This window comes from Cryptomeria japonica, chromosome 8 (assembly GCF_030272615.1).
Source record: "Cryptomeria japonica chromosome 8, Sugi_1.0, whole genome shotgun sequence".
In the NCBI taxonomy this organism is placed as follows: domain Eukaryota; kingdom Viridiplantae; phylum Streptophyta; class Pinopsida; order Cupressales; family Cupressaceae; genus Cryptomeria; species Cryptomeria japonica.
The window spans coordinates 540886312-540901364 of NC_081412.1; the positions used below are offsets into that span (position 1 = coordinate 540886312).

A 15053-nucleotide genomic window follows, 5' to 3' on the forward strand; every position below is an offset into this window, starting at 1 on the left:
CTATGAATGCAAGAGAATGAGTGAATGATTCGATGGAATCCTACTGGGCGAGGTCTCACCATCAACTTGAACAATTTGACACAAGCTCAGTGCAATCTTCTAAGCGATAATTCAAAGATATTCAAATCATTACCACCAGGCATTGATTACCATTCAAATTAATGCATAAACAATGGATGTATAACAATTTAAAGTTAAGCTTATATCATCCCAGTTGACCATGCAAGGCACACTTACAATCAACAAGAGGCTAGTGGTATGGACTAAACAGATTCCACACAAATGCATTCAACAAATTCTTCCATTCAATCTAATCAACATGAAAGCAAATGAGAAACCATGAGACTTGTTGAAATAATACTTTTCACCATAACTTCAATGAAAAGAGTGTCTCATTTACAAGTCTTACCAACAATTTCTTCTTCTCCTAATCTATTCTAACTTCTAACTTCTACTAAACTATTCTTGAGCTACTAACTCTTCTTCTATTCCATTCTCTATTTTATTCACTAACTATTAACCTTTACAAATGAGAAATTTGAGCCTTTTATAGTGCTCTCAATACAATTCAATGGCTCAGATCAATTTGAGATCAATGGCCGAGATTTTACAATGAAAACCCTAATTAGGGTTTGTTACAACAAACTCAATTCCGGCCAATGAAATAATTACAACACTTTGACATGACCAATAGATAATAGGGGTAGGTGCATCGGAGTTTGTGCCATCATGGGCGAGTCAGGTTCATTGCATCTGGACGTGCTGATGTTGGACCTCTTTGATTGGTGTAGTGACTGGGATGATGATTAGGACGCCACTTCAACTTGCACTTGTAGACTTGGTAGATCATCATGAATGAATATCATTATCCAACTTCAACAATGATGATGATGATCTTTTAACTTTGATTAACTCTTCTAAAACTATCCTCTTGGATGCCTCAATCATGGAGGTGCAAGGTATAGATCTTAGTTTTGAAGTATTGATGTTGCCTTGGAATGAACTCTTGATGTCATGACTGTTTATCTCCTTTGGAGTTCCTTCTTTGTGACTCCCTTCATGTTGTTGATTCTTTCAATATATCACCTTGAATAACTGTATCATGCCCTTTTATTAGTGAATGTTTCTTGTGTAGTCACCTTCTTGTGCTTGTAAATGAAGTTTTCTCCTTTGCATGGTGGTGTAGATCTTATTCTCCTTCTTCCTTTTGTTTTGCAAACACCATCCTTGATGTTTTTTTGCTGATGAATTTTTCCTCTTGAAGACATCTTCTTGACCTTGACTTTGAAATTTCTTCATTACGACACTTGTTTTGATCCTCCTCCAATGTGATCTCCTTGGTTTCTTTCTTCATCTCCTGCAAAACAAACAAATGACCATCAAATACACAAGATATATACCTTCTATATAACCTCCTAATTTGATATAATTTCTGATTTTATGTGGTTTGCAGGTTTGATAAAAGGATTTAGAGAAAATTTGCTCTCATGAAGGAGCAATTGAAGTGTTTTTCGCTCTTAGAGAGGGGCACTTGAAGTCTTCTCAAACCTAGTCCAATTCTGCCCTTCATCACTTCAGGTTTGAATACTTTGTCATTCATGCAAGTGGAGGCATCAAATTAATTTGGAAGAGGGCTCTACAAGCAATTTCGCTCCTAAAATGGAGCACTTGAAGTTCTCTCTAGGAATGATGAACATGAAGTTTGCTCCAAAGATGGTGCACATGAAGTTTGCTCCAAGGATAAATGGATTTTCAGACCGGAGATACTCATCTAGGCACCCAATTTTGGTGCAGCCTAAAAGAAATACATACGATTGAACTAAGAAGAGGTAAGGTTCAGACTAACCATGCATAGTGACCTACAATTAGCAGGTCCCCAATGGTATGAACCTGAAATGCATCAAATACCCTCACACTTCGCTATTAAAATCATTGAACTCTACCTCTAACCAATTGAAGGGAAACCATGCAAACAGAAGAAAACAAAGACAACAAACACCATATTCAATGTTCATATATTTGCTTCAATTGTCATTACAACAATTTTTGCAGTTCTATTCTACTCCTAATAGTCTAACTACTAAAATATAACCTTCTACAAAAACTCTAACTTATTTGAACCCTTTACAATGAGAGACATCCTTGTAATGTCCCTACTAGTTAGAGATAATTAACCTGCAAAATTGATTGTTACAATACAACAAACACATATATAAATAGAAGTAATCTAAATTGCAATCTAACTTTAAAATACTTAGTTAACATAATCACAACTTTTATCTAATAAAAAAGATACGATTGCCATACGAAAGTATGTCCTTAGGTTGCCGTGAAGCTCGCCTTCTTGGAACCCATCTTGGTTCCAAGCCCTCCAGGAAGTCGAAGGTGAATTCGACTCCTATCTTGAATGTGATTTCTTACATCCAAGCCCTCCAGGAAATCGAAGGTTAATTCAACTCCTGTCTTGAATGTAATTTCTTACATCCAAGCCCTCCAGGAAATCGAAGGTTAATTCGACTCCTGTCTTGAATGTAATTTCTTACATCCAAGCCCTCCAGGAAATCAAAGGTTAGTTCGATTCCTGTCTTGGGTGTAACCTCTTACACCCAAGCCATCCAAGGAAGACCCTATGTCAATTCCTTGCCTTGGATGATGCATCCCATCATCCAAGTCCTCAGAGGGGACCGGCCAGATCCGTCTCTTCTTGGATGAACTTAGTCAACCAAGCCATACATGTGCATATAGATATTCAGTATATACTGCCCTCCAGGGATTATCATAATCCCTCCTTTAGGCTAAGGGAATTTCTTCCCTATAACCTTCATCATATAATCACATTAATATTACATTTTATAATTCATTATTGTTTTCCATTCCATAATTTACGTCTTCATTTACATATTCCTTAATCTTTCTAATGATTCTAAATATACATACATATTCTACATAGATTCCTATCTTTATTGCTACATTCATATAAGTAATCATTAGAGATATATGTATTCATAAAAATGCATATGTGTGTGTATGGCACACACGTCCACACACATATATACCTTAAGACTTCTTAACCCCTCTTACCTCTACGCAGATTGTAGCCTGCGGTTGGAGTTCGCACTGTAGATGTCGCCTGTAGATTGGGAGGCATACCATAAAGAACACAAATGTTACTTCCTGTAACTTGATAATAATTCTGATCTGATCTTATCAATGGTGATCTCACTAGATGCTTTTGATTCCTTCCCTTTATATCTCTCAATTTGAGGGAGAGGCCACACCTCTTCATCATGTATGCCCTTTGGCAAGAGACATACCCTTTCACCATTAGCACCCTTTGAAAGAGTGTAACTCTTCATTATTTCTACCATTTGAAAGGGACACAACCTTTCATAATCAGATCTACACTTATTATTTAAATCAAATCTGTACTTCTCATCCACAAATTTATCCCCCCTCTCAAATGAGGTTTTCTTCTCCCTTTTATATATCATTGTTGAGGGAGTCACAACTTTTCCTTTCATGTCTTTTGACTTTTCATTAACTTAATTAATTTTTTATTAATCATATTTAATTATATCATTTTATATTTTAATTTTATTATTATCATTTATTATTAAATTCTATTTCAAAGTGGGGATATTACAATCCTGCCTTTTATAGAGTTTACAAATTGAACCAGATGCCAGGATTGACTGCATCCAACAGTTCCGATCTGCCTTCTAGAACTTGGTAGTTTTAAACCATGCCCAATTAATCCTCAGTTATCTCCCCAACCACTTTCTCAACTACCTACAACTGTTTGGCATCAATTCAGGTCAATCTGGCAGTTGGAAATAACTGACTTGTGTCCCTTTACTTTAAATTCATTAGGTGGGGCCCACAGGCAGTCCTTAACATTTGCCCACAGGCAGTCCTTTACATTAAACAATTTAGTTTTGCAAACCAACTTTCTGGAATTAATTCCAGTTGTGCGTTTTTGAGAGTGCATAGAGTTGTAGCATTTTGAGTGTTCCTTTGTCTTCGGTCTTGCTGGGATTTCAACTAGTCGTTCTGTGGTGGCACGTTTCTTCGTATTTCATCGCTTCAACCTTGCTCTTTGCGGCGCGTTCTTGCATCTTCGCTTCCGGCTTTAATCGCGATTAGGTATCAATTTGAGATTCAGGTCGACGCCTTAGCTTTCCCGGTGTTGTAGATTTGCAAACAATCAATTTTGACTTGGATTAATTACTTTGAAATATTTAAATAAATTAATTTAACAAATATTAAATTTAACTTTTAAATGTTTCTAGTTGAAGAAAACTCGGTTTCGAAAGTAAAATCGCAAGACCTGGAAGAACTCGACCTTTTGGGCCAAAATGGAAATGTTTTAATATGCTCCGTTGCTTTTGTCTTGACAAAATTTGGCCTTTTCACTCAAAATAAGCAAACTTCTCTCCTTTAATTTTAAATGCACCTCAGCAAAATCGGACCTTTTGAGGTAAATGGGCAAACTTGGCTTTTAGTTTTGAACGCCTCTTTTGCTTTATGGAATTCAGCCACTCAAAGAAAGATATGCGATTTGATTTATTTCTCACAAAAAACATTAAAAAATGCCGAGTTTTGGCTTTATACATCCTCTTGCAAGTTAATTCGGGTTTTTGGAGTGAATAGTGCGACTTATGAGCAAAGCCATCAAACCCTGTTTTAGTGCCCTTAGTGAAATTCGACCATTTAGAGGGGAAAGCGTGACTTAGCCAGATTCGGCCTTTTCATTAGAAATGTGTGATTTCTCTACTTGGCCTAAGTCTTGCGAAGTGTATAAAAACATCGAACTCTTCATCCATTTGCCTTTTCACTTGGAATGAAATTCGGCAATTTTTACTTAAATGAGCAAACTTTGTGAAGACTTTTTCTTTGCTTGCAAACTTAATGAAACCATCGAACTTTGCTTTCTCCCCCTCAGTTAAGTGAATTCGGGTTTTTGAAGACTTTTTTAGTGATTTTGCTCCTTTAACTATTTTCGCCCCTTTCACTTACGAGAAACTCGGGGCATTAGAAGGAAATGCACGATTCAATTCTAAACATCTTGGCCTAAGGGAAGGAAAAGTGCAAAATGACTTTCATTTTATTTCAACGCCCAAGCTTTACTTTATCGGGATTATTTCTTGGCCCTAGAAGGGCTCAAGGACGAAAGGCGATTGGAGATGAAAACAAACTTTTGTTTAAACACCCCCCCATCTTTGTGAAATTCGGGAATTTGAGACAAACTATGTGATTTTTAGGTTGATTCCTCCACTCTTCGCATTTGGGATTTTCTCATGGAATGGGCGATTTTAAGAGTTTGCTCTTAAATTTCCCCCTCTCATCCAAATAAAACTTCGTCTAGTTTAGCCTCAGATCGCGACTTTATGCTGGGGATTCTCACGCACAATGAGCGACTTTGGTTGACATGTCGCCCCTTCACTCGGTGATTTTCTGGCTTTTTGACATTTCTCGTTATTTCGGTTTGTTTCCTTTTGCTTATTAGAAATTCAGGTCTCTAAAGGGATTTGTGCGATTTCATCTCCTCCATCAGTTGGAAAACTTGGCTTGGTTAGCAAAACACGGGGTTGACTAAGGAAATGCGAACTTTTTCACATTTCCATCTCGACTCTTTGCGTGAAATCCAGGGCCATCCTCGACATTTCAAAGGCATCTGATAGGAAGAAAAACGTTTTCAAGAAAGGCCCGAATATTATCTCTTCTTAACTTTGACTTGGCTTGGGGCTTCTTTGGGTATTTTGATGGCTTAAAAAGGATCCTAGCAGCAATGATTCTGCACAGTCGGAACCTCCTCTCTCTCACGCGGGCTGACCAGACACAAAACGGGGCTCCCCTGTCATAGACGGGGTGATGTGTGCGAGCACAACATAACCTTATGCAAGTTGGATACCATCCTCATTTTTGATGCTTGAGATTCTATTCACTCTCCTTTTTGCTTTTGTGGCATTGTGAAAATATTTCTTATTTCTGTCCACATATTTGAGCCAACATTCCTTTAACTTTTATGTCTACAAAATTTCTTCTTTTGGTAGTGCCTCTACATACTTTGCTTTGAGTTCTTTTTCTTTCAAGTTAGCATCTTGGTTCATGCCATCTCTAATTGCTGTTTCATTTAATTCAGCCAACTCTCCTTCAATTTTTTCTCGCTTCTAATCTATTCTTGAAATGATTTTTTTTCCGTTCTTTTATGTTTCCTTTTAGGAATGATACTTTTTTGAAGACTTTGAAAGATTTTGATCATCTTGTATTAGGGCCATGATTCCTCCATTAATTCTATTTTAGGATTATGCAGCCACATTTTCTTGAACTTAAAAGGACATCTCATTGAGCAAAAATCTAGGGAGAAAGATAATTGAACTAGGAAATGATAAAAACCACTTTGAGGTAGTATTTTTAATTTACCAATGTGAAAAACCCACGATCAATCACCACCTAAAATAAATATATCCAATATTTTTGCCACAAAAAGCTCTCCTTTTGTTTGTTTCTCCAAGTGATAATTCCATTTGCCGATACTATGTCAACTAAGAAATTGCTTCCAATGAAATTTTGGAAATCTCCAAGAGATTGTGCACTTCTAGATACTCCTGTCTTCTCTTCATTATTCAATATTGCATTAAAATCTCCTCCAATGATGCATTTCAAATTTTGCAGCTGCAACAACACCATCAAAAGTTGATTCCAGGTCTCTCTTTTTTGTTGAACCCCCACCAGATCATATACATTGATTAGAAAGAAATTGAAATATAGGGGACAAAATTTGACTTTACTTAATTTCCATTCTGTATTTCCCCGGAGTGCTTCCAGAGACACTTTAAAAGGATTCGATCACATCCCCAGTACTTTGAATGCTTCATAGGCAAGGAAATCCTCAGTCCTCCAAAAGTCAGCCACACAAGCAAGGAAGAAATCTCCTTTCCTTATCTTTGCTTCCATTTTTCTAGTCATCCCTAAATCATCTAGTGATAGTTTGTCTCTTTGAGGATGTTTATGTTTGGTTTGCTCAAATCAATTTGGCGCTTGAGCATACACTTTTTATTAAGGGCATTGATATCTTTGACATTTCGTGTGAGGAGAATTATGGCTTCTCAAGAATGGGGGCTGCCTTCCTGGATCTCAGTTCTTTTAACCTTTGGCATTGCCTGCAAGTTCCAACTTTTCTTTGTTGGTTTATCTACCTTTCTTACCTTTTCCCCCAACTTTTGCCTCTTCCATGTTTGTTTTAGATTGACACAGCATTCTTTCTTCCAATGTATCTAGCTCATCACCACCAAGATCAAGGTCTGGATCATCCTCTAACATCTTATCTTCCTCCACCAATTTTGATTCTGGCGACATTTTTCTTATTTTCTTTGGATGGTTCAATAGTAAAGATCTCTAATGCCTTTTTGAATGGGGTTTTGTCCATTGCACAATCTTCTGCGAGAAGGATTCTCAGTGGGTTTTTAAAGGGAACATGAGGTTAATTTTCAGTCCTTATTTCTTTTCTTCCTTCCTCTAAACCATATCCTTGTTTTCCAGATTTTCCTCTAAGGCATCTGGTCATTTCCAGAATCCTCCATCCTAAGAACTATAAGGTTTGGCCTTTTCTCTTGCTCCTTTGGAAAAATGTTTTCTTCTCCTTTTTCTTCCATATACTTAACTATGTGCTTGTTGCCTTCCAGGCATTCCTCCACCATTTGTCCCAAGGCAAGGTAGTATTTACATCTTAATAGCAGCACATCTTTCTCCACCTTTGCCTCCATACTCTTGAATCAGACTGGTTTTGATTTCATCCAGCAAAGGAGAATTTACATTTATCCATATGCAGACCCTATCATAGCTTCCCAAGTCTTCTTTAATCTTGTCATAAAGGTTCCTATTTTGCTATGTATCTTTGCTACGGTTTTTGGATCCCAATTTTCCAATAGCAAATTGTACAATCTTAGCCACATTGGAACACCATTCAGCTCTAGTTTTAATGGGTTGAAATTTGGTTTTGAATCCTTCACAAAGAAACTTGATCCATCCATTAAGTATGGCCCTCCATAGTTTCTGCTCTTTTCTTTGCATTTGAACATTCTACCATAAAATGCCCCTAGGTAGTGATTTTAGGGTTAATTCCCCCCTCTCCCCCCCAATTTTGTTTGGCACTAGTGCAGAATTGACCCTTTGACAATCACTCCCCAACCTGTTTAATAAAAATGGATTTCCCATTTGTGATTGTTTGATTTTAGGGCATCAAATTTCTCGAGTTCGGTTTGATGCCATCTCCCATTCCACTGCCCTCCTTCCTCCTAGTCTTTGTTCACGTTTGAAGTTTCTCCACACTAGATTTTCCCTTCGACAGTCAAATTTTGTTCTCTAGCCTTTGTCACCATTTCTCTTTCTCCAGTTGAAATGCACTCCATCTGCCTTGTCTGCTACAATTTGGCTGTGAGCCATTTTTTAATTGAAACATGATTACTTGATTTGATGGAAAAATAAGAATTTAGTTTGAAACTTGAACATAATATGAAAATTGTAGCAAAAGTTAATTATTTGAGAATTGTGAACTTAAGTGCAATCTTTCAAGTTGTGTGTCAAGAGAAGAGTTTTAAATTATGCTTTGCTTTTTTATACAGTGAGTATCTTCTAGAAAATTAAAGTTTTGCTTTTTTATGGGACATCATCAACATTGAGGAAGTTTGTTTATTTTTATACTAGCTTAAAGACTTTCTAAAATTTGTTTTTGATACAGTATGGCCCGAGTGGCGTTGGGAAAACACAGCTTTTGAGGGCAGCATTACATGATTTTGTGCAGAAAGGAGAGCTGCGCATTGTGTCATTTCCAAGCAATGAGCTGAAGGCATTGCATAAACTGCTAGAAGATCTAGCTCAACATTGGCAACTTCGCTTTGTTGTAGTAATTGATGATTTTATTTTAAAGGTAAAAGAAAATGTGTGTTTCCCTATGCTTTGTTATTCTTATTATATACAAATTTATTAAACATAAACATTTTACATTGATTTATTAACATCCAATTGTATGTCAGGTGTCTTATCACTTTATATAAGCAATTGCAACTCAAATATTAATCATATTAGAGTTATTTCCCTGCCTCTTCTTGCTTTAAGAAAAAATGAGCAAAAGATGCTGATATGGGAAAGTAAAGTTGGCAATGATTGCTTTAATAATCCAAGAGTTACCATTCATAATAGTACGGAAGACGTGTATTCATACCAAAATAAAAACTATCTACTCATTCATTTAGAGAAACTGCAACGAAAATATGTGAGATTTTATTACTTCTGGAATAATATCTAAACAGTGTATTATTTCTGTTTAGAATAGGCTGAATGATCCTCTATATTCATTGTTCAAAAAAATATACAGCAGTGATGATAGTTGGAAGTGGTGATACTTGATAATGATTGCCGATGGTCAACTTTCACTAATGAAATATAAAAGATGACAGCCTGTCATATCTGATATACCACTAAAATATTGGGCCAAAAGGTGGCCACTAGCCTATTATATATGATATTAAAATATTGGGCAAATAGGTGGCTTCCCTAGAAGCCATTGCAGGAGCCACTGCCCTAGTAAAAAAGAGGCTATACAAGTAAAACAAATGGAGGCAGAAAAAAAAAAGATTGCGAGACTTTCATTTTCAGTATTCTCTTTTTGAGAGTTTCTAGTTGGTGGTTTCAGTTTGGAAATTACACTAAGCTTAAAGATTTCAGTGTAATAGTCCAGTTAGCAATCAACTTAGCACATACCTAGTTTCAGTGTAACTGTCAAGTTAGAAGCCATTCAGCACCTTTTTGTTCAATACCAACAACTCAGTTTAAGAGCGAAAAAAGGATTCTAAGTTTTGGCAATGCAGGAAGTTTTTATCAAAGAACTTTGATAAGGAATTATTCAAGTTGTTAATCTCTCTTTGTATTAAGACTGGTAATAATTTTTGTAAGACTAAGAATTTCTTAATCAAGTGTTGTTTTCAGAATTTGTTGAGCTATTGTATTTATTGCAAATAAGTTTTAAGTTATTCTCTTTATAAAAAGATCATTGTTTTCGTAAGGGGACATGTCAATGGTACTAAAGCTGTTATCTTGCTAGCATGTAGGTTGAGTTCATGCTATATGGTGCCAAAAATCTCCCTTGTTTGGAAAGAGAAAAGAGAGAATTCTCGAACTTCGGATATAGAAGCAGAAAAGATGGGTGATATAGATAAAAATCATCCTATGAATCCTTCAGAGAATTTGCAGTTCAACTCACACAGATCCAACAAGCACTAGTAAATTCAATGAGAGATTCCATAGCCAACTTGATTCTTACCCTGAATGACAACAATACAAGCAAGGCCAACAATGGAGAGGGTAGTTCATTAGTAACTAGTTACGTTTCTAACAGCTTAGTTCCAGCTAATCCAAGCCCCAAGATCTTTAGATCTAAACTCTTACCAAGGGAAGAACCACAACTAGAAGGAGAATAATGGCAAAGCACATCCCCAAAGAATATGAATATTTACCATGAGGAGTATCACAATCTTGGTCAAGGATTCCAAATGGATATGTCCCTCAGGGATCATTGTGATTTACAGTTGACAAATGCACCAAGAAGTGGAGGAAGGAACCCTTAATATTAGGCTCTCAAAGACTTTTTGAGTCGAGTAAGCAAAATAGTGATTCCTACTTATAATGGATCTAGCGAATGTTCAACCCAAGCATGGTCGCAAAAGATTGACATCTATTTTTCGTTGAACCCGATGATAGAAGACGATGATAGAAGACGAGGCTATCAAATTTGCCACTGTTCACCTAGAATGGTGTCATGCCCCACAAATAAATGCAGCAGACTGCAGATTTTATAAGGTGAAATTGCAGCCTCCAGCAAATAAAACGCAGCCCCTTTAATATTAAGCCTTGGTGGTAGGGAGTATTAGGAGGCCGACCAAATCAAATAAACAATTAATAGGAGAAGGCCAACCTTGATGAAATTAATTGGAAGTGATAAAAGGGCCGACTAAGTTTATTACAAACAGAGCAATCAAATAAGGGGCCGACCAAGGTAAATAATCACCAGCACATAATTAATAAACAACCTTATGTGAAGAGTTGTAACCCTTGTGAATTGAAGGGTTGTGACTCTCACACCTTGAGGAATATAAAAACGAGATGAAACTCAATTAGGAAAAAGGCATCCAGAAAATAGAAATGAAATGTTCTGAGTATATATTGGAAAATCAGAAAATTAGAAGGAAAAGCAGAACTCAAATAGGGAAAGGGAATTGGATCAGAAGAGCTAATCAGAGGAATGCAGATCAGAGTAGAAAGCAAATAATAAATACCAAACAGCATTCAGGCATAAATCAAAGGAGATCAGCAGAGTCCACAATAGCAATCAGATCTGATCTCATCAACTGGCAGTGATACTCTAATTCATTGTGGTATGATACATATATATGTTCAATATGTATGCAGCATACTGGTATGAAATAGAACACTCTTCACATAGTAACAAACCAATAATAGATACACAATTATTTAATATGTAATCATCCTTCTAGGGATGTATGCTTAAAGATTATGATTATGCCTAGTGTAGGATATTATGCAGTCTAGTGACATGGCTAGGCATCCCTTGTATCTAGTGCATTTATGTGATATGGATATAATAGAATACATAAGACCTCATATTGATATAGGCAATAATGAAGAATATCTAAATTGCTGCAACCAATCATGAGAAGGTTAGTGAGGGAATACAAGGAGGGGAAATAGTTATGAGGTCCCCTTCGAGGCACTCCATCTCATGGTGGATGAGTGATGGTCCCACGAGGCCAAGGGGGTGGAAGGAGTTGTAATGTCCCCTCTTAGCTCGTTCCTGTTTTTGACGGTTTAGCCTATTATTTTGGCCCTCGTAGGCTAAAGTAGATGGTTAGAGGGTCCTAGTAGGTAGTTGGCAGAGTATTCTCTTCTTTGGAACTTAGTTTGGTTCGGAATTGGCCTTTGTTTGACTCAGTTTCACACACTTACTATTTATAGTAAGTTAGTGGTTGATTGAGAGGGACCCTTACTATTTTTAGTAAGGAAGATGGATGCGCAGTGGATGTAGTGGTTGACTCCCCGGTTCAAACGGAATCGAGAAATAACGAGTATTTTTGGAGTTTTGTTATTCTAATTATTAATAAAGTAATACTTTATTAATAATTAATCATTAAAGGCATTTATAAAATAATGTTATATTTGCACTTTAAGTTGAGGGGTCAATTTATCATTAAAAGGGGGCCAATTTATAATTAATGTCTTGGGCGCCAACTCCTAGGCATTATTTTTAATGATTATAAAGTGCAATTAATATGAATTCAAGCAATTTGATGGGTTCTTGAGAGAGGGTCGTGTTGTGACGTTTTCACACATCGCCCCATTGCAAATGGAGACCCCCTACTTTTTAGGCCCTTCTGGTCTTTTGGCTTTGTTTTTTGGGTCTTTTTCGCAGCAGTCTTGTCAGTCTCTCTACTTTGCAAGTGTTTGGGGGTCATATTGATTAAGTCCGCTTTTCGTTTGAGCAAATTTGGTTGTCTAGGACTCGTTTCATCAATTTTAGGGTTTCTGCCTTTAGTCCTAGATTTTAGGGGTTTCTATTAGGGTTTTAGAAAAATTGAACTTAGAACTGGAATCGAGACCCTTCAAGGAACGCCCTAGTAAAATTTGAGAGAATTCTGAGCACTTACTATTTTTAGTAAGTCTATTTTTAAGTAAGTTTCACTGCCTCTTGGATTGGTCTAATTTTGTCAAAAATCAAACTTACTATTTTTAGTAATTTCTATTTTTAGTAAGTTTCTATTTTTACTAAGTTTTTTTCTAACCTATTTTGCCCAAACCTTGACATTTTGAAAACACTTACTATTTGGGAAAATCTATTTTTGGCAGGATCTTCATAGGAAAGACTAAAAGTTGAATATCTCTGAAGACGCTGAAGACTGAATGTTCCTGAAGACCATTTCTAAATTTGGAAGAGTCAGAAGGCAGACAAGTTGGATCAAAAAAATGGTTTATGGAACTCCTATTCTAGAAGAAGAAAGCATGCAAAATTATATAAGTCTGGAAATTCACATCAATCCACCAATGTCATCTTGATCCGTAAATGGCCTGAAATTTGACTAAGTCTGAAAATTTGAAAGATCTTCCAAAATCCAGAATTTGCGTTATGATTCCTAAGGACTTGAAACCACTCTCAAACATCCTGACAATATATATGAAATATAACTTAAAGTATAAGAAAGGAAAAAGACATATTGAAGATGCCACTTATTTCATATATATACATGTCCTGAATTGGTAGAAAACATCAAGTTCCTCCTTCATGGACAAAATCCGCCCAAGCACTCAACTGGGCGCCAAAATGGAAGGGTCATGGAGGATTCAACATTTGACAAAATTCCTCCTCCACAGTGAAATTCCGCCCAAACACTCAACTGGGCGCCAAAATGGAGGGGTCATGGAGGATTCAACATTTGATGAAATTCCTCCTCCACAGTGAAATTCCGCCCAAGCCATGATCAAAGCGCCAAAAGAGAGGGGTCATGGAGAAATCAAAAGTTGATGAATTCCTCTGCACATGGAAATAGCACCAAATTGAGGGGTGCTTGGAAGCATGGAAAATGATCAAATTCCAAGACATGGTGAATTCCATGCTTAAGCTTGAAAATTGAAAATTTGTCTAAGGCATGAAAATCCAAGGGTCAAGGAAGAATGAAAAGCAGAAATCCCCTCGAGATTTTTTTTTGAAATTTCCATTTTTAGGCACCAAATCTTATTAGGATTTAAAGATTTTTGCAGATTTGGACTCGTGGGAGAATTCTCTCTCTTGGACCCGGGTCCTAAATTTTAGGAAATTTCCTAAGAAATAGATTTGAAAATTGGTTGAAAAGCTCCCTGCAAACATAATGAACTCAAAGAGCACAAGAATTCCTTCCTTCAGGACAAAATTCCAGGAAAGGTGAAAAATTGACTGTGTTTGAAATTTCTTCCTTCAGGACAAGTTCTTGGAAATCATGAAAATTGGCTAAGGCATGAAGAATTTCCTTCCTCAGGGTAAGGAATAAATTTCCTTCCAAAGGATAATTCCTTCACAACATGAATTCCATGTCAGGATGAATTGAACGTTAAAAAACAATTTCTTGGCAAGGAAGGAATCAGGAATGAACTGAACAAGAAATTTCCCCCTGGAAAAGTTTTAAAAAATCCATTCTCGGGCATCAAATCACATCCAAATTTCAAAATTTTTACAGATTTGGATTCGTAGGAGAATTTTCTCTCTCCTGGACCGTGGAACCCTAATTTGTGGAAAATTCCTAAAAAATAGGAGATGGTGAAAATTAATGGAAAACCTTCTCCAAGCAAGGAAAGTTGAGAAACTTAAAAAAAAATGCTTCTAGAGTCAAATATTCTCTCTCCTGAAGTTTTCTCCCTCCAAGGATTTCTCGCCAAGTGGCAACCAGGTCAACGCGTATTGAATTAATGACAGATTCCTTGTGCATGTGGTCGTCACGTCCAAGAGATGATGGTGCATTTATGTCTTCATGGTGGTGCACTTATTACGGGGATATCTTGACCAAGTGGTGGACCGGTCAATGCATGTTGAATGCATAAATAATCTTTTGTATGCAACCGTCGTATTAATGATTTTATGACAAATTCTTGCCGCATGTAGCCATCGCGTGGAGAATGGACATTTATTCCTACATGGAACATTCATTGTATTTTGGGTAAATTTGATGTAATGGGGTGCATTTAATGCACTGATGGATACCATTTTTGGGCTTTTAGAATAATTGTATATGGGCTTAGTGGACATTAATGGCTGATTCCCACCTTGTTGCATCATGTGTGGGGAATCTTCTAGGGTGAAACCCTAATTAGGGTTTTGCATGTAATCATGGCCTGAGGCCTATATAAAGGGGTGACCCCCCTCATTTGTAAAGGAGGGAGACTTGTATGAAATTGTTGCGATAAGTTTTGAGATAATAACAGTGAAACATTGTTCTTTGATGGTGTCCACTTAA

The 15053-nt window shown here is 36.7% G+C and overlaps 1 protein-coding gene across 3 annotated transcripts in view; it reads left to right on the forward strand.

The window, feature by feature from the left end:
- Window positions 1-15053, forward strand: part of LOC131051930 (uncharacterized) — a 139942-nt gene that overhangs the window by 108577 nt on the left and 16312 nt on the right. For 2 of the 3 annotated variants that reach the window (XM_057986532.2, XM_057986530.2), the window contains one exon: window positions 8741-8929. In XM_057986532.2, the coding sequence (XP_057842515.1) occupies window positions 8741-8929 (189 nt within the window). The remainder of the gene's footprint in view (window positions 1-8740; window positions 8930-15053) is intronic. The other variant, XM_057986531.2, reaches the window with a different exon arrangement.